General features: G+C 49.0%; 1 protein-coding gene across 1 annotated transcript in view; it reads right to left on the bottom strand.

Annotated features, from left to right (window-relative positions):
* Nucleotides 1-5,211: 5,211 nt before the first annotated feature.
* Nucleotides 5,212-18,415, bottom strand: part of efna3.L (ephrin A3 L homeolog) — a 33,448-nt gene continuing 20,244 nt past the window's right edge. The window contains 4 exon segments of the mRNA NM_001087027.2: nt 5,212-6,809; nt 7,515-7,592; nt 7,816-7,881; nt 7,989-8,278. Coding sequence (NP_001080496.1) covers nt 6,688-6,809; nt 7,515-7,592; nt 7,816-7,881; nt 7,989-8,278 — 556 coding nt within the window. The 3' untranslated portion in view covers nt 5,212-6,687.

Here is an 18,415-nt window from a genome sequence, read left to right as displayed (position 1 = left end):
AACAGTCCTGTCCTGCTTTATGGCAGCTGAGATTCTAGCTATCTGTATAACAGAACATTGTGTCCCAGTGGCTGCACAGATCCTATCTGATCCCCATTGTAAGCAGCAGTCCTGTCCTGCTTTATGGCAGCTGAGATTGTAGTTCTATTACTAAGAGCCCAGCAGGGCGGCACTAGGGGTAGACACAAGAGGCAGGTGCTTAGGGTGCAAAGCTTGGGGGCGCCAGGCACTTACCTTATATGCAGCCTACCCCTAGTCTGGCAACTGTTACCCCAAGTGGACTCTGTGAAATCAAAATGCCTTGCGCACAACCACGTGCGCACAACCACGTGCGCACGCCTTCAGCTGCATGCCGTTGCGCTCGCGCGTCCACGGTTGCGCACAATTACACACGCGCGCTCTTCATTACACACGATTAAGCACATGCGTTCTCTATTGCGCACGGTTGCGCGTCGTTACACACAGCTGCGGTGGGGACGTAAGTTGCCAATGGCCAGTTGGGTTGCTGAGAGACCTGGCCCGGCACTGGTTACCCCCTGGCTCTTGTCTCCATGCTGGCACAGGGCTGGGCTGTTGTTGGCACCTCCAGAATCAGGTGTATGGGCTGCAGGAGCAGGTTTGGGGGGGTGATTGGTAGGGGCCCCCTCCCATCTCTCTGTTTCCTTCAACCCCCTTTTATTTCCTCTGCTCTGTCTCTGTTCTCCTTCAGTTCTTTACTCTCCCCGCAGGGCTGATCCGACACCCAGCGCTGCCCTGAGGTGAATTAGTAAATACCGCGCCAACTGAGCTCACTCTTTTACCATTGGAACGGTCAATACTCCCTGCACTGTAGTAGCTGAAAATTCAATTTTAAAATAAGAATTGTACGCGGTTGCGCACAATTACTCGCGCGCGTCCATGGTTACGCACATGTGTCCTTGGTTACGCACGCGCGTTCTCTATAGTGCGCGGTTACGCACGGAGTCCTCCCGTGTCCAGTGGGGCCTAAAGTTACCGGTGATTCTCTCTGTCCCTCATAACTTCAATTCCCCCCACTGTCCCCAGTCACCTCCAGACCCCCAACTGCAGGAGGTCACGGTTGTGATGGCTCAGCCTGGAGTTTTTCTCTAATCCGCTGACACCAGAAAAAGATACAACGTTTCTGAAACGTAATTAAGATAAAAGGCTTGTTGGCAATGGGCCCAGAACATTGAGCAGCTGCACTTGGATACAACGCGACTGGCTGGGTCTTCTGGGGTAACCGGCCTTGATCTCGTCACTTCTGGACTCATAAATCTTATACAAGTTGTGACACCATCTTTCAAGTTTATGTGAGAGCGGAGTTGCCCCTTGACAGTTTTATTTCACGGCCCCCACAAAGCAACAAGCACAACTGTGAGCGCTTATTAAAGACTCTTGTCATTTTTTTTTTTTCAAAACACATCAGTTAATAGTGCTGCTCCAGCAGAATTCTGCACTGAAATCCATTTCTCAAAAGAGCAAACTGATTTTTTTATATTCAATTTTGAAATCTGACATGGGGCTAGACATATTGTCAATTTCCCAGCTGCCCCCAGTCATGTGACTTGTGCCTGCACTTTAGGATGGAACTGCTTTCTGGCAGGCTGTAATTTCTCCTACTCAATGTAACTGAATGTGTCTCAGTGGGACCTGGATTTTACTATTGAGTGCTGTTCTTAGATCTACCAGGCAGCTGTTATCTTGTGTTAGGGAGCTGCTATCTGGTTACCTTCCCATTGTTCTGTTGTTAGGCTGCTGGGGGGGGGGAGGGGGTGATATCACTCCAACTTGCAGTACAGCAGTAAAGAGTGACTGAAGTTTATCAGAGCACAAGTCACATGACTTGGGGCAGCTGGGAAATTGACAATATGTCTATCCCCATGTCAGATTTCAAAATTGAATATAAAAAAATCAGTTTGCTCTTTTGAGAAATGGATTTCAGTGCAGAATTCTGCTGGAGCAGCACTATTAACTGATGTGTTTTGAAAAAAACATGTTTTCCTATGACAGGATCCCTAAGGATTTTTGGGGTCACTAACGTGTTGCACCTGAGGAAGGGGTTGTGCCCCGAGTGCCTGTGCTTTGAGTTTTCTGCAGATCAATGTGATGAAGACTAAAGTGCAGAACAAAGTCGGGGTGCTTCCTCCTCCCCCACATCTTGGCGTGTCTGTTGGACTTGGGGGTGGTCAGGATTGAACGCAGCCGAGATGAACTAATAAGTGTTGTGTTGTTGTGTTACACTCACACTCAGCATTTCACACTCACAATCACATCGTCTCGTTTGATCCGAGGGGAAATCTGCTGATGTCAAGGGTTGGGCAAATTTCACCCATTTCACTTCGCCAAAAAATCACCAATGTTTTAGGGTTAGTGGCAAATTTTTTTGGACGCACGTCATTTTTTTTTCACGCGCCGCCATACAAGTCTATGGGCGTCAATTTCACAAACCTCCCGTCTGTACTGATGTCTCTTTGTGGCCCGTGTTGCTCTCACAGTCCCGCCTGCAGCCACCAGAGGGCAGTGTCAGTCAAGTCAATACAGAGGCCTCAGTGGGGTCGTGGGGAAAGAGCGACCTCTAGTGGCCTCAAATCATTCTTTTCTGCCTTTACTCATTACAGGGGAAGTTCGTCTTCATAAATCTTATAGGTTTCAACTAAAAACCTCAAATGCACATTTTTTCCACCCCCAAAATCAGTAACCCAACCCCCCCATATCTCCTAATCTGCTCCATTCATTTCATAGGTCACCAGTAACACGCAGGGAACATGCTCAGTAGGGGCTGCTGGGAAATGGACCCACTCCTGTACCAGTGTTTCTGTATCTTCACATGGCAGAGGCCACTAATGGGTTAATCCCGTCACATGGTCTCACCCAAAATGCAGGAGGGTCTCTGGGTTGTGCTGAGAGGGAGGGGTCAGGATCACGGCCAATTGTTGCCCCTCATGGGGGTCAGCGGCAAAGCTTTGGGCACATGACTAATAATTGTTGCCCCATTCAGGGAGTATGAGGGTCTCGCCCCTGTGTCTCTGCTGGAGGGTGGGAGGTAAGACACAAGTTATGGGGGAGCCCTCTGATGCCCCGAGTGGCTCCCCCAGTTGCTGGGTGACCAATAGTGGGGGAGTAACTGGCGGCTGTAGGGGGGACAGGAGGGGGTCGGGCTTCTCTCCTTGATCCGTCATCAAGGGGCACAGGGGGTTCTCTTGTACCTAAAGGGGGGCCTGGCTATGCTGCACTTTTTGAAATATCCGGGACCCCCTCGACAGAGCCAGAGTTTAAGCAGCTGAACTTATAGAGTCACTTCTACTGACACCAACGGCTCTCATTTCATTAAACCCCTCCCACCAATGTATTATTTATAGGAAACCGACGCCCCTCACAATGAGGTGTCTATAAAAATATATTACTCATATATAAAACCTGCTTCATGTCAATAAACCATTATCATAATAATATACTTTTTAGTAAGTGCCATTGAGTAATTATCAACAGAAAAATTGCCATTTAAAAAAAAATAATGGCCGCCCACTGGGATCGTATCATTCACAATGCACACAAACATGCTAGGTCACATGAGCCAATTAACAGACAGAGTTGTGTCTTTTGCTTCAACACTTCTTCCTGTTACAGTTAGAGCTGCAGTATTTCTGGTCAGGTGATCTCTTCCTGTTACAGTTAGAGCTGCAGTATTTCTGGTCATTTGATCTCTTCCTGTTACAGTTAGAGCTGCAGTATTTCTGGTCAGCTGATCTCTTCCTGTTACAGTTAGAGCTGCAGTATTTCTGGTCAGCTGATCTCTTCCTGTTACAGTTAGAGCTGCAGTATTTCTGGTCAGGTGATCTCTTCCTGTTACAGTTAGAGCTGCAGTATTTCTGGTCAGGTGATCTCTTCCTGTTACAGTTAGAGCTGCAGTATTTCTGGTCAGGTGATCTCCTCCTGTTACAGTTAGAGCTGCAGTATTTCTGGTCAGGTGATCTCTTCCTGTTACAGTTAGAGCTGCAGTATTTCTGGTCAGGTGATCTCTTCCTGTTACAGTTAGAGCTGCAGTATTTCTGGTCAGGTGATCTCTTCCTGTTACAGTTAGAGCTGCAGTATTTCTGGTCAGGTGATCTTTTCCTGTTACAGTTAGAGCTGCAGTATTTCTGGTCAGGTGATCTCTTCCTGTTACAGTTAGAGCTGCAGTATTTCTGGTCAGGCGATCTCTTCCTATAAACTGTTGCTCAATTATTCATTTTGGGCGTATAGTTTTCCTTTAATTCTCTATAGGCCCCTGCCACCAATGTTTTTTAAAAAAAATATTTTCTGGGGCCCCAATGTTTTTTTTAACTTGTAGTGGGGACCCTAGACAAACCAATGTTTTCCTGTCTGACCATGAGAAAGAGAAGAGCCCAGGAGCAGGAAGTACAGAGAACCAGAGCTCTGTACCTGAGTAAGTACTGGGGGAGATTGGATTCAATTACCCAGGGGGAGGTTCCTGTCTGACCATGGGAAAGAGAACAGCCCAGGAGCAGGAAGTACAGAGAATCAGAGCTCTGTACCTGGGTAAGTACTGGGGGAGATTGGATTCACTTACCCAGGGGAGGTTCCTGTCTGACCATGGGAAAGAGAACAGCCCAGGAGCAGGAAGTACAGAGAATCAGAGCTCTGTACCTGGGTAAGTACTGGGGGAGATTGGATTCACTTACCCAGGGGGAGGTTCCTGTCTGACCATGGGAAAGAGAGCAGCCCAGGGAGTAGAGAGAATCAAAGCTCTGTACCTGGGTAAGTAATGGGGAGATTGGATTCTCTTACCCAGGGGGAGGTTCCTGTCTGACCATGAGAGAGTACTGGGTAGAGATTGAATCCACTTGCCCAACAGGAGGTCCTAGACCTTAGTGCGGGGTATTACCCTGCTTCACACAGGGGTGCTATTAAAACTGCCATGCTGTTTGATGCAAGTGGAGGAAGCCACTACATGTACACACTGCTCTTATTTCCCATTGTCCCTTTTAAGTGAAAATAGGGCAGGGCTCAGTCCACAAGCTGGAAGCAGAGTAGGGATGTGTTACCTTGTGTGTGTTGTCTTAAAGGGATAGTTCTGCTATAGTTACAGACTGTGCTATGCTTATTACTTCTTATAGACTCGGGCAGGAGCGGCCATGTTGGTTCCCCCGGGAGTGAGATTTTTGTGGAATTTATTCCTTTTCTTGAGCAGAATATTAAAAGGCAGAGGAGCAGAATAAAAACGTCTGTCTGGTCTTTATTGGAAAGTGTCTGTGCATTGCATAGTGAGGAGGCGCCTTCATGGAAGACATGAGGAAGAGGAGGAGCCACTGTCAGTCTATATACAAGTCACTATACACGGGTGCAGCCGGGGCCCTATATAGACTTATATACCAATATATATATATATATTTATATTTATAGACAGATACAAACACCTGCCACCAGGCCAAGGGGCAGGCTCCAATATTAAAGGGCGGAGCTTTTACTTTTCAATGGAACCTATAAGGGTGGAAAACATTTGGGCCAGCTAAGTGGGTGGCGCCAGTAGAACCCACGTCCCCTCCAGTGTCACATGATCAGTATTGCATGGGAGTGCTGCTGTGCCCATAACCCCACTCGCCTGAGTGACACTCCCACTGGCAGGAGCTGAGTACATGCAAACATGGGGCCCCAGTAGTGCAGCACGGGGGGGGGCACAGACACAACCGTGTATCATGGAGGGTGCAGCACAGCAGTGAGGCGCCAGTTTCAGCGTAAGGGTTTTGGGGCAACAGGGGAGGAGTCTTCATTGCTGTTGGCCCCTTTAAGCGCCACGTGTATCCCAGAATGCAGTGGGGCAGAGAAGAAACACACGTTGCACGTGGCACATAATGGTGAATGGTCATTGCACAGTTGGTCGCCCAGTTCCACATGGTTCAGTCTATAGACCCGTTCCATTGGCTGAGGCTTCTGGGTAATGTATCCAATCCAATGGGTATAACTGGGCTATTGCTCTAGGAATAAGCCTCGGACCAATCAGACGAGGGCTGAACAGATCTGTGTCTCCCAGGGGAGGGGGTAGGGATCTTGGTAAATAGGAGGGGCCACAGCTTGTAATGTTGAGTTCAGTACAAAGAGTGTACAAAATGGCACCAGTAGAGCAGACAGTGTTGGGTTAAAGCTGGGTCTCTGCTGGTTCCGGGTGGGAGGGGTCTCACAGGTTTCAGTGTGGGAGGAGCCATCCAAGCTGTATGTATGAATGAGAGAGGCAGGGGGTACTCAGGGGTGATAAGGCCAATAAATGTGATGGTCCAGTCCAAGGCTCTGCCATATCCCGAGGGTATTATTGTCCTTGCAGGAGCCAAGGGGGTGTAGGCACTCGAGTTACAGAGCCCACCGACAGAGGGCGGAACATTTGGGCAGCCATGTTGTTCTTGGAGGCCGCGCACAAGTTTAAATGTCTGTAGGGCTCCTGAGAAACGGTCTCCTGGCCCCACCAACATTGCTTGGCACAAGGTCACACAGGAGCTGACGTGTCCTCAGCCACCAGCCCGTGACCTTCACAATGTCCACAGTTTCCTTTACGTCTCTGCAAAGGAAGCGAAGAAACACAGAGAAGGGAGAGGGGGTCGCCTAATGCCAGACCCCTGCCTCTAGCTCTGTCCCAACCTGTTTGGTTTGGATTCTGCTAACAAGGCTTCCAACGTCAGTGCCATGGAGAGAGAGCTAGGAAGCCAGGAGCGTCATTATAAGGAGACAAACTGCAACTGTTAAGTGTAAGTGCTTCCTTTTGGGACTGCTCCCACTGACGCTCTTCTCCAACTTTGGGATCTCCGGGTTGAAGTTATCTGAAATGAAGGAAAGAGACATAAAGCTGGCATAGTGCTTCCCTGTCTCCATATAATCAGCATTTAATATCAGGATCGTGATCAGACTGGTGAATTACAGAACAGTTAGTCTGACACTCACACAAGCAATGCACATTCAGTGCAGATACACTAGAAAGTAATAGCATTGAATGTGGTGGAGGAACACCCCCCCCCCCCCACCAGATACCATGAAAGATAAGGTGAGTAGGTAGGAAAGGGGCACTTACAATAAAGTCAGGGGCAGGAGACCGGCAATTGTAGGAGAGGAAAGAGGGGGAAATGGGCAGGACACCGAGAGGGGGAGACGGGCAGGGGTAAGAGACGGGCAGGGGTAAGAGACGGGCAGGGGTAAGAGACGGGCAGGGGTAAGAGACGGGCAGGGGTAAGAGACAGGCAGGGACAGGAGACGGAGCAAAGAGAAGAAGATGGGCAATAGTAGGAGGAGAGAAGACGGGCAGGGGTAAGAGACGGGCAGGGGTAAGAGACGGGCAGGGGTAGGAGACGGAGCAAAGAGAAGAAGATGGGCAATAGTAGGAGGAGAGAAGACGGGCAGGGGCAGGAGAGCGAGAGTGGGTGATGGGCAGGTTACACATAGATGCAATTCCTGTCTCAGGCTGCAGAGGGAGTTGGAAGTTTGAGCTCTTCCCTATAGACGTTACTGTAGGTTCTCGTCTGAGCACTTACCTAAATCCTCTATGTTGACCTCTGGGCCTATCGTGAACTGGGGCAGGGTCGGGGAATGTTTCTCTCCGGAGTGGGAGGCTGAAATGAGCAGAGAGGCCTGTTAGTGACCCGACACTGGGAAAGTGCTGTAAGTTCTGCTGAACTGAATGGGTTCTTTCTGGTCAGTCCCGCGCACTACCCCCCCCCCCAAGTGCCGCTCTGATTCCCGTGTCAATATATCCTGGCAACTGTCTGTGGAACAATAGGGGGGCAGTGCTGGAGGGGCAGATAGAGGGCGGGGCAGATAGAGGCGGGTACTTACTGCTGGCGCAGCACACAAACACTTTCATCTTCAGACAGGAGCGCCTGTGATTGTGCGTCGGTGTCGCTGAAACAGAGAGAAGAATCAGAACCTCATCACATACTGGAAGTGCCCCCCAATACCCCCCCCCATGCCCAGTACCCTGGCACCCCCCAGCGGGCAGTTAGACTCACAGATATAGTAGTACTCGTGGCCGGCGTGGAACTCGTAGCCCAAGGAGAAGGCGCTGTACCGCTGGAACTTCTCGGAGAATTTGATTGGACTGTGGGGGACGTGGGGGCGGTTACACTCCCAGCGCTTGAAGCCCTGGCTGATGTTGCAGGTCCGGTAGCCCTCGTAGCTCACCATATAGAGGATGTACTGCTCCATCTTGTGCTCCACCACCGACTCATTGTAGTGGGGGCAATAGATATCCAGGTAATCGTTCACATCCACCTGCACCGTGTAGCCGTCCCGCCGCAGGCTGCAAAGAGAACAGAGTGAGAGGGGTGCGGGGAGTTGTAGGGCAGCAGAGAGAGGGTTCAAGGGTGCGGGGAGTTGTGACTAAGGGCAGCAGAGGGAGGGTTAGAGGGGTGCGGGGAGTAGTGACTAAGGGCAGCAGAGAGAGGGTTAGAGGGGTGCGGGGAGTTGTGACTAAGGGCAGCAGAGAGCGGGTTCGAGGAGTGCGGGGAGTTGTAGGGCAGCAGAGAGAGGGTTAGAGGGGTGCGGGGAGTTGTGACTAAGGGCAGCAGAGTGAGGGTTAGAGGGGTGCGGGGAGTTGTGACTAAGGGCAGCAGAGAGCGGGTTCGAGGAGTGCGGGGAGTTGTAGGGCAGCAGAGAGAGGGTTAGAGGGGTGCGGGGAGTTGTGACTAAGGGCCGCAGAGAGAGGGTTAGAGGGGTGCGGGGAGTTGTGACTAAGGGCAGCAGAGGGTTAGAGAGTTGTCGGTCCATCCCTGGATCAGTAGCGTGTGCAAAGAATGGGTTAATCCTCTGACAATCACTCATTCCTTTAGCAGGAGAAGAATAACTCCCTGCAGCACCTTTGCTTTCCCATTTGACAGCAGCACCCCAGAAAGTATCACCCCACGGCCTCCCTTATGTATGTGGAGGGTCCAGTTTAGGATCCAGAGGTGAGAGGGAGGGAATACACGTGAGACAAAGAGGGGGTGCCAGGATACAGGGGCCACAAGAGAACAATACACACATTACATAGAACAGTGATTTCAGCAGTTGGCCACTGGGGGGCGCTGCACCCCTATATTACAAGAAGCAGATAAAGGAGACCCCTGGGCACAGAGCCCCCTCTCTCCCTGATAAACATTCTGCTCATATACTGGGTGTACTTTCCCTTGGACTGTGTGCAGCGCTGCAGCCTATGGAGGTGCCATGAGCTATAGGTACAACCCATACACTTATTTGGCTTCAGTCTCCCCTCACACCTGCCACACATGGACCCCACTCGTTTCTGTTGCAGCCGTGTATCTTCCCAGCAGCCCCTGAGAGCCCTCTACTGTCTGCAACTACTGCCCCTATACAAGTCTATGGGATACAATGGAGCTTCTTCACTTTAGGGGCCCCACAAACAGCAGGGCCCACACGGTTACTTGTGGCCCCTACACCCCAGCAGTAGCCGTGCTATAGAGAAGCTGGGGGACACAGACACATGTGATCATCCCCCTTCTCTTACTCACGGAATAATCCCCCCAATATACAGAACTTCATCCATCAACTCATCCTGCAAAAGAAGAATACTGCCAACATGAACCCATACGTAACATAAGTACTACTATAGTTTATATAAACAAGCTGCTGTGTAGTCATGGGGGCAGCCATTCAAGCACAGGATACACAGTAGATAACAGATAAGTACTACTATAGTTTATATAAACAAGCTGCTGTGTAGCCATGGGGCAGCCATTCAAGCACAGGATACACAGTAGATAAACAGATAAGTATACTACTATAGTTTATATAAACAAGCTGCTGTGTAGCCATGGGGGCAGCCATTCAAGCACAGGATACACAGTAGATAACAGATAAGTACTACTATAGTTGATATAAACAAGCTGCTGTGTAGCCATGGGGGCAGCCATTCAAGCACAGGATACACAGTAGATAACAGATAAGTACTACTATAGTTTATATAAACAAGCTGCTGTGTAGCCATGGGGGCAGCCATTCAAGCACAGGATACACAGTAGATAACAGAGAAGTACTACTATAGTTTATATAAACAAGCTGCTGTGTAGCCATGGGGCAGCCATTCAAGCACAGGATACACAGTAGATAACAGAAGTACTACTATAGTTTATATAAACAAGCTGCTGTGTAGCCATGGGGGCAGCCATTCAAGCACAGGATACACAGTAGATAACAGATAAGTACTACTATAGTTTATATAAACAAGCTGCTGTGTAGCCATGGGGCAGCCATTCAAGCACAGGATACACAGTAGATAACAGATAAGTACTACTATAGTTTATATAAACAAGCTGCTGTGTAGCCATGGGGGCAGCCATTCAAGCACAGGATACACAGTAGATAACAGATAAGTACTACTATAGTTTATATAAAACAAGTTGCTGTGTAGCCATGGGGGCAGCCATTCAAGCACAGGATACACTGTAGAAAACAGATAAGTACTACTATAGTTTATATAAACAAGCTGCTGTGTAGCCATGGGGGCAGCCATTCAAGCACAGGATACACAGTAGATAACAGATAAGTACTACTATAGTTTATATAAACAAGCGGCTGTGTAGCCATGGGGGCAGACATTCAAGCACAGGATACACAGTAGATAACAGATAAGTACTACATAGTTTATATAACAAGCTGCTGTGTAGCCATGGGGCAGCCATTCAAGCACAGGATACACAGTAGATAACAGATAAGTACTACTATAGTTTATATAAACAAGCTGCTGTGTACCCATGGGGGCAGCCATTCAAGCACAGGATACACAGTAGATAACAGATAAGTACTACTATAGTTTATATAAACAAGCTACTGTGTAGCCATGGGGCAGCCATTCAAGCACAGGATACACAGTAGATAACAGATAAGTACTACTATAGTTCATATAAACAAGCTACTGTGTAGCCATGGGGCAGCCATTCAAGCACAAGATACACAGTAGATAACAGATAAGTACTACTATAGTTTATATAAACAAGCTGCTGTGTAGCCATGGGGGCAGCCATTCAAGCACAGGATACACAGTAGATAACAGATAAGTACTACTATAGTTTATATAAACAAGCTGCTGTGTAGCCATGGGGGCAGCCATTCAAGCACAGGATACACAGTAGATAACAGATAAGTACTACTATAGTTTATATAAACAAGCTGCTGTGTAGGCATGGGGGCAGCCATTCAAGCACAGAATACACAGTAGATAACAGATAAGAACTACTATAGTTGATATAAACAAGCTGCTGTGTAGCCATGGGGGCGGCCATTCAAGCACAGGATACACAGTAGATAACAGAGAAGTACTACTATAGTTGATATAAACAAGCTGCTGTGTAGCCATGGGGGCAGCCATTCAAGCACAGGATACACAGTAGATAACAGATAAGTACTACTATAGTTTATATAAACAAGCTGCTGTGTAGCCATGGGGGCAGCCATTCAAGCACAGGATACACAGTAGATAACAGATAAGTACTACTATAGTTTATATAAACAAGCTGCTGTGTAGCCATGGGGGCAGCCATTCAAGCACAGGATACACAGTAGATAACAGCTCTGTAGTATACAATGGGATTCTTCAGAACTTATCTGAAGAATCCCATTGTACTATAGTAGTACTTATCTATTATACAGACTGTATATCCCCCCCGCGGTCCCTCATTTGGTATCACTCACATATCAGCGCAGATATCAGCTATAGACACATATAAAATACACATGTGTCCCGGCTGCTGAACAGAATCCCTCGGAATTGCTGGAAAGTGTGCCCGAGCTTTGTGACTAACAGCCCAGTACTGAGCCGCCATATGCACAGCCGGAGCCTGGGGCAACTCTGAGTTTAGTGTCAGCTCATACATTGAAGTGTGAGTGTATAACTGTGATTGTGTAGGTGCCTGGTGTATAAGGCACAATAATATAATATATATATATATATAATGGCACCCGGGAGAAGCTCTGTATGGTGCTCCTATAGACATGGCCATTCCACATGTGACAGTAATGGTGCCATTCATACTGAATGCTGGGGGCACATCCCAGGGGCTGCTATATGTATGGCTGACAGAAGAGTGCCCATTATATATATAGTGAATAAAGTACCCCCTCTTGTAAAATATAAGGATATTATAAGTTACCGAGGAGTTTCATGACCATATAAAAACACGAGGCCGAAGAGTTCATGGAACTCCGAGGTAACTTATAATATCCTCATATTTTGCAACTGGGGGTACTTTATTTATTATAATACACAAATTTCAGTGAGTCATGTGACAGAAATGACATCAGAACTCACCGTTTATAACTGATGACATCAGAACTCACCGTTTATAAGGATATAATTTACAGGATATTCATGGCTTTTGTGTATTATATATATATATATATACTGTATGCAGGCAGGGAGGGAGGGACGCAGTGACGGCACAATGGGTATATGATGAGCTCTTTATTTGCCATTAAATGAAGGCAGATTGTTGATAGCCGGGCACGCTGGGTGCACAGAGAAGGGGCTCCCCTCATGGGCTGGCACTGTGCAGCAAGCCAAGCAGAAAAGTGCCAATTTCCAGCTAATATAACCAGCAATGGGCACGGATGCCAAGCTGTTACCTGCTAAACAATCTGGGAATAACAGCAGCACATTACTTTTCATTTGTGCCCGGAAATGGGATTCCAACACTTACTGCCTCACTATGGTGCTGCCCCCTGGCACTGCCACCCGCATACCCCTCCCTTTCATTTTCTAGCTGATTGGCTGCTATGGGAAACGGCACTCATGGGGTTAAGCACTGTTTGTAAACATGGCCGTAGATCAGTGGAGGCCAATTCCTTTGGTCATGGGAAAGTGCTGGGAGTTGTTGGAGAGCATTAGATGGCAGAGGTGCTGGGAGTTGCAGTGTAAGACGTGGAGAGCATTAGATGGCAGAGGTGCTGGGAGTTGCAGTGTAAGACGTGGAGAGCATTAGATGGCAGAGGTGCTGGGAGTTGCAGTGTAAGACGTGGAGAGCATTAGATGGCAGAGGTGCTGGGAGTTGCAGTGTAAGACGTGGAGAGCATTAGATGGCAGAGGTGCTGGAGTTGCAGTGTAAGACGTGGAGAGCATTAGATGGCAGAGGTGCTGGAGTTGCAGTGTAAGACGTGGAGAGCATTAGATGCAGAGGTGCTGGGAAGTTGCAGTGTAAGACGTGGAGAGCATAGATGGCAGAGGTGCTGGGAGTTGCAGTGTAAGACGTGGAGAGCATTAGATGGCAGAGGTGCTGGGAGTTGCAGTGTAAGACGTGGAGAGCATTAGATGGCAGAGGTGCTGGGAGTTGCAGTGTAAGACGTGGAGAGCATTAGATGGCAGAGGTGCTGGGAGAATTAAGCATTAATTTCCTCGGGCACAACACAGGAGTGTGGCAGCGAATGGCCGGGCATCTTCCATCTTTAATAGAAGCTCATTAAAGCAGTGGCAATGGTTTCTCTGCTAGAGTAGTGCCAGGCTGCCCATGAGAAGGTCAGGGGTGGGGAATAGACATGCCAACCCCACCTACACAACAACCAAAATGATTGGCTGCTGAAGGGGCTGCTGGGAAATGGAGTAACCAACGTATGAGTGCCCACAGATCTGCCACTAATTTCCATCTGGCGGCAGACGGTGCAGATACAGGAGCCATTAGTGGTGCCACCTTTAATTCAGCCTTATTGCTAAGTGACGGCTCCAGCGCTTCCAGGAGTGCCAGGCTCGAGGGGCAAAAGCCCAGGATAATCCCAGAGAAATACGGACTGGTTCTGATGAAAGGAATGGATCCCAGCGTGGTACAGTGGAAGCAGGCAGGTAGCTGTGAGAGGCTGGCATGGGGTGGGCATAGAGTCTGAGATGAGAGACGGTACAGCACAGAGTAGCAGCATGGCATCTCCCATCAGGCCAATAACCTTTAGTGACCTGGGAGCCTGGCCAGGGAGGGCACAGAACACAAAGTTCTTATAGAGCCCATTGTGCCCGTGTGATTGGGCCCAGGAGACGAGGCACAAAATAAAGACATTATTGGCACAGTCTCCCGGGAAAGGAGCTGCCATCACAACAACAAGGAGCTCAGCTGAGGAACGTGAGTCTGGGCCCCTCCTGGGACAGCACAACAAAACAAGGAAATCCTCCTGTCAGTAAACACGAGACATCTGGCAGAGAAATAGCTAACCCTTATTCCAACATGTGCCACCACTGCCAGCCAGAGCGCCATCCTCTGCCCATCTGCAAACACATCTTCCTACCCCAGCCTGGGGGTAACCTGCACTGCTGCTCCTGCCTTTATACACACGTATCCTGCACTGCTGCTCCTGCCTTTATACACACGTATCCTGCACTGCTGCTCCTGCTTTTATACACACACACATGTAAACTGCACTGCTGCTCCTGCCTTTATACACACACATATCCTGCACTGCTGCTCCTGCCTTTATACACACATACGTATCTTGCACTGCTGCTCCTGCCTTTATACACACGTATCCTGCACTGCTGCTCCTGCCTTTATACACACGTATGTATCCTGCACTGCTGCTTCTGCTTATACACACAAATCCTACAGTGCTGCTCCTGCCTTTCCACATATGCACTGCTGATGTGGCCCCCATTTGGTGTCAGTGCAGGGAGCATGAAGGTGCTGGGAGTATGAAGGTGCTGGGAGTAGGAGGGTGCTGGGAGTAGGAGGGTGCTGGGAGTAGGAGGGTGCTGGGAGTATGAGGGTGCTGGGAGTGGGAGGCAAGACAAGGCTGAGTTACCGATTACACAGACGGTTGCGGCTGCTGAGTAAATTAGCAGAGGCTAATGAGGCTGTGGGAGGAAGGAGCGGAACTAAAGAGGATTTCTCGCCCTGTTAACATTAAATCCCTTTTTATTCCCTCAAGTTCAGCCTTCCGGGAGTCGCTCATTGATTAATTCATTGCCCTCATATCCACTGGTTTCCTAATCTCACTGACACGGGATGGACACGGGATGGACACGGGATAGAAGTGTCTGATCAGCGCCGCTGCCTGTGACCCTGCGGTCCCGCTCAATTAATTATTAAACTGCCATTCACTGCGGCTCCTGCTCTGGAATAAACTGGCGGCTACACAAACCCACTCCGACAAGCAGGAACAGCCTGTCCTTGGGGAGATCACTGGGGTTACATATCCTCCCATTAAACACCCAGTGGGCACAAGCCCAGCCTCTGAAAGCCAACACCATGCCCGCTGTCTTATTGGCCAATTAGTACTACACACAGTAATCCTGTCCTGTTTGGCATCCGACCCAACAACATTAGCGACAAGGGAAACAAGCGTAACATGATTCTCTTCCCTCAAACACACACGTACCATAGAGCCATGTATTGCCCATCACTCCAGCACAATCCCCTCTGCCCTTCATCACCCAATGGCACAATGCCCTCTGCCCTTCATCACCCAATGGCACAATGCCCTCTGCCCTTCCTCCTCACCCAATGGCACAATGCCCCCTGCCCTTCCTCCTCACCCAATGGCACAATGCCCCCTGCCCTTCCTCCTCACCCAATGGCACAATGCCCTCTGCCCTTCATCACCCAATGGCACAATGCCCTCTGCCCTTCGTCCTCACCCAATGGCACAATGCCCTCTGCCCTTCCTCCTCACCCAATGGCACAATGCCCTCTGCCCTTCATCACCCAATGGCACAATGCCCCCTGCCCTTCCTCATCACCCAATGGCACAATGCCCCCTGCCCTTCGTCCTCACCCAATGGCACAATGCCCTCTGCCCTTCATCACCCAATGGCACAATGCCCTCTGCCCTTCCTCCTCACCAGCCAACACACAGGCCACTCTCTCTGCCAGGCCTGAGGGCACACAGGCACAATGGAGGAAATAACATCATGGCACAGAGCGACATGGGCCTGAGTGAGATGCCCAAAAGTTGGTGATGCAAAGACTTATCAGATAAGCACAGTTTATGTGTGTGTGTGTGTGTGTATATATATATATATATATACACACACGTTGCCGAGTGTCACACTCGCTGCTCAGGTCGGCCTTTGCTGTCAGTCACGGGCTGATTTTGCAGATTGAAAGTTCCGATTGGATGAACAAAACAGGGCTCAGGAGGGACAAGATGTGATTGGAGAGTCAGATGCCTGTGTCCCTCGTTCCACCTGTCACTCATCTGTCAGGTGCCGCAGGGACCCCCAAGACTCTCAGCCGCAGCCTATTCACTCCCTGGTACATCTCTCACCTCAGGGTAACATGAAGAAGGTGAGTGTGTGTGTGCCCATCACTGCCCTAGCACACAGAATGGGGAATTGTGTCACCCACAATTAGCTTCTGCACCCCCATCCCATCCATGGCTACCCACAATGCACTGCTCTCAGACTACTGGGACTCAGTGTTGGGTTAGTTTGATAAATGAGAGGAGGGATGTGGGGCCATTATTAACTAAACAAAGAGGATTTATAGATATATTTATATGGGGGGAGGGGTTATTCCCACCCAATCAGGTGCAGGGGCTGGGGGGACATTACTGATGGAACTCAAGCATGGTAGAGCTAATGTTATGCACTGCACTTACCCACATCACTTGTTTGATACGCTGACAGATAGGAGAGAAGAGAGCTCAGCTACACAAGAGCTAACAAAACGACTGAAAAAGTGAGCACCCCCCCTTATAGACTCCGCAACGTATCAGCCCCCCAACCTGATTATAGTAATTAAACACTTTGTTGCTTCATAAACACAATCTGGTCTCTAAGGGAAACAATCTCACAAATATTTTCTACTTCTTCCACCTGCAATGTCAGCCGCAAACAACCCAGCACCCTAAGGACTCTGCTGACACCCAATCACCCCAAACTGCAGAGAAGGAGCCCCCAAAGCTGGGTTGGAACAGATGCATCACACTACAGTAATGAAACAACATCTGATAAATACGTTTTTAAAATTCTTTCCCAATGGGTTGCACCACCCCGATGGAATCCTCTGCTGTAATACTCCATAAAGCAGGACAGGACTGATAGGATCAGATAGGATCTGTGCAGCCACTGGGACAGAATGTTCTGTTATACAGATAGCTAGAATCTCAGCTGCCATAAAGCAGGACAGGACTGCTGCTTACAATGGGGATCAGATAGGATCTGTGCAGCCACTGGGACAGAATGTTCTGTTATACAGATAGCTAGAATCTCAGCTGCCATAAAGCAGGACAGGACTGCTGCTTACAATGGGGATCAGATAGGATCTGTGCAGCTACTGGGACAGAATGGTTCTGTTATACAGATAGCTAGAATCTCAGCTGCCATAAAGCAGGACAGGACTGCTGCTTACAATGGGGATCAGATAGGATCTGTGCAGCCACTGGGACAGAATGTTCTGTTATACAGATAGCTAGAATCTCAGCTGCCATAAAGCAGGACAGGACTGCTGCTTACAATGGGGATCAGATAGGATCTGTGCAGCTACTGGGACAGAATGTTCTGTTATACAGATAGCTAGAATCTCAGCTGCCATAAAGCAGGACAGGACTGCTGCTTACAATGGGGATCAGATAGGATCTGTGCAGCCACTGGGACAGAATGTTCTGTTATACAGATAGCTAGAATCTCAGCTGCCATAAAGCAGGACAGGACTGCTGCTTACAATGGGGATCAGATAGGATCTGTGCAGCCACTGGGACAGAATGTTCTGTTATACAGATAGCTAGAATCTCAGCTGCCATAAAGCAGGACAGGACTGTTGGTGATACAAAGGCCAGATAAGCACAGTGCATCCCCTGCAACTATTAAGGATGATGCAGTTGTGCAGAGCCTCAGCCTGTGTAACCCCACTCATCATTCCACTGAAGGGTAATTTCGGAGCGTACACTTGGGGAGTCACTATTCTCTAGAGTCACAGTGCTTGGCAGTCACATACAGCACAGCAGCGCATTGCAGGAGTAGTGTGAGCAGGGAGCCTAGGTAGATATTCCTGGGTCCCACTGGGTGTCTATAATATCCACACTCCCACTAATTGGAGGAATTGTACCCAAAACAAACAGTTAAATCATGTGAGATTCTGAGAGCTACAACTCCCTGCGAGTCCTGTGGCAATAAGCTGAGCGCATGCAGACCCCCCCGTGTCACTACATCGCTCTTATTATCGGGGACAAGGAGAAATCTGGGTTAAAATATTCAGTTCCTGGCTCGGCTCATGAATTATACATTCGGGGGGAGGGGAGGTTTCCATTATTCCCCTACATTAAACACAGCCAAGCATAGGTGGAGTCGGGGTGCAGACGGGCCCTCAACCTTGCGAGTCTTTCATGTTGAGCAGCAGAAAATGATGAAAAAATAAAACTTGCCCCCAAGTCTTAACAGCAATGAGGCAAAGTCAGAACCGAGGAGGGACCTGGAACTGGGGTGGAATTCGAAACGGACGGATGGGCCCCTGCGGCCCTTACTGACTGCCAA

The sequence above is a fragment of the Xenopus laevis genome, chromosome 8S (genome assembly GCF_017654675.1).
Source record: "Xenopus laevis strain J_2021 chromosome 8S, Xenopus_laevis_v10.1, whole genome shotgun sequence".
NCBI classification, from domain to species: Eukaryota; Metazoa; Chordata; class Amphibia; order Anura; family Pipidae; genus Xenopus; species Xenopus laevis.
This window is presented reverse-complemented; position numbering and strand designations above follow the sequence as displayed.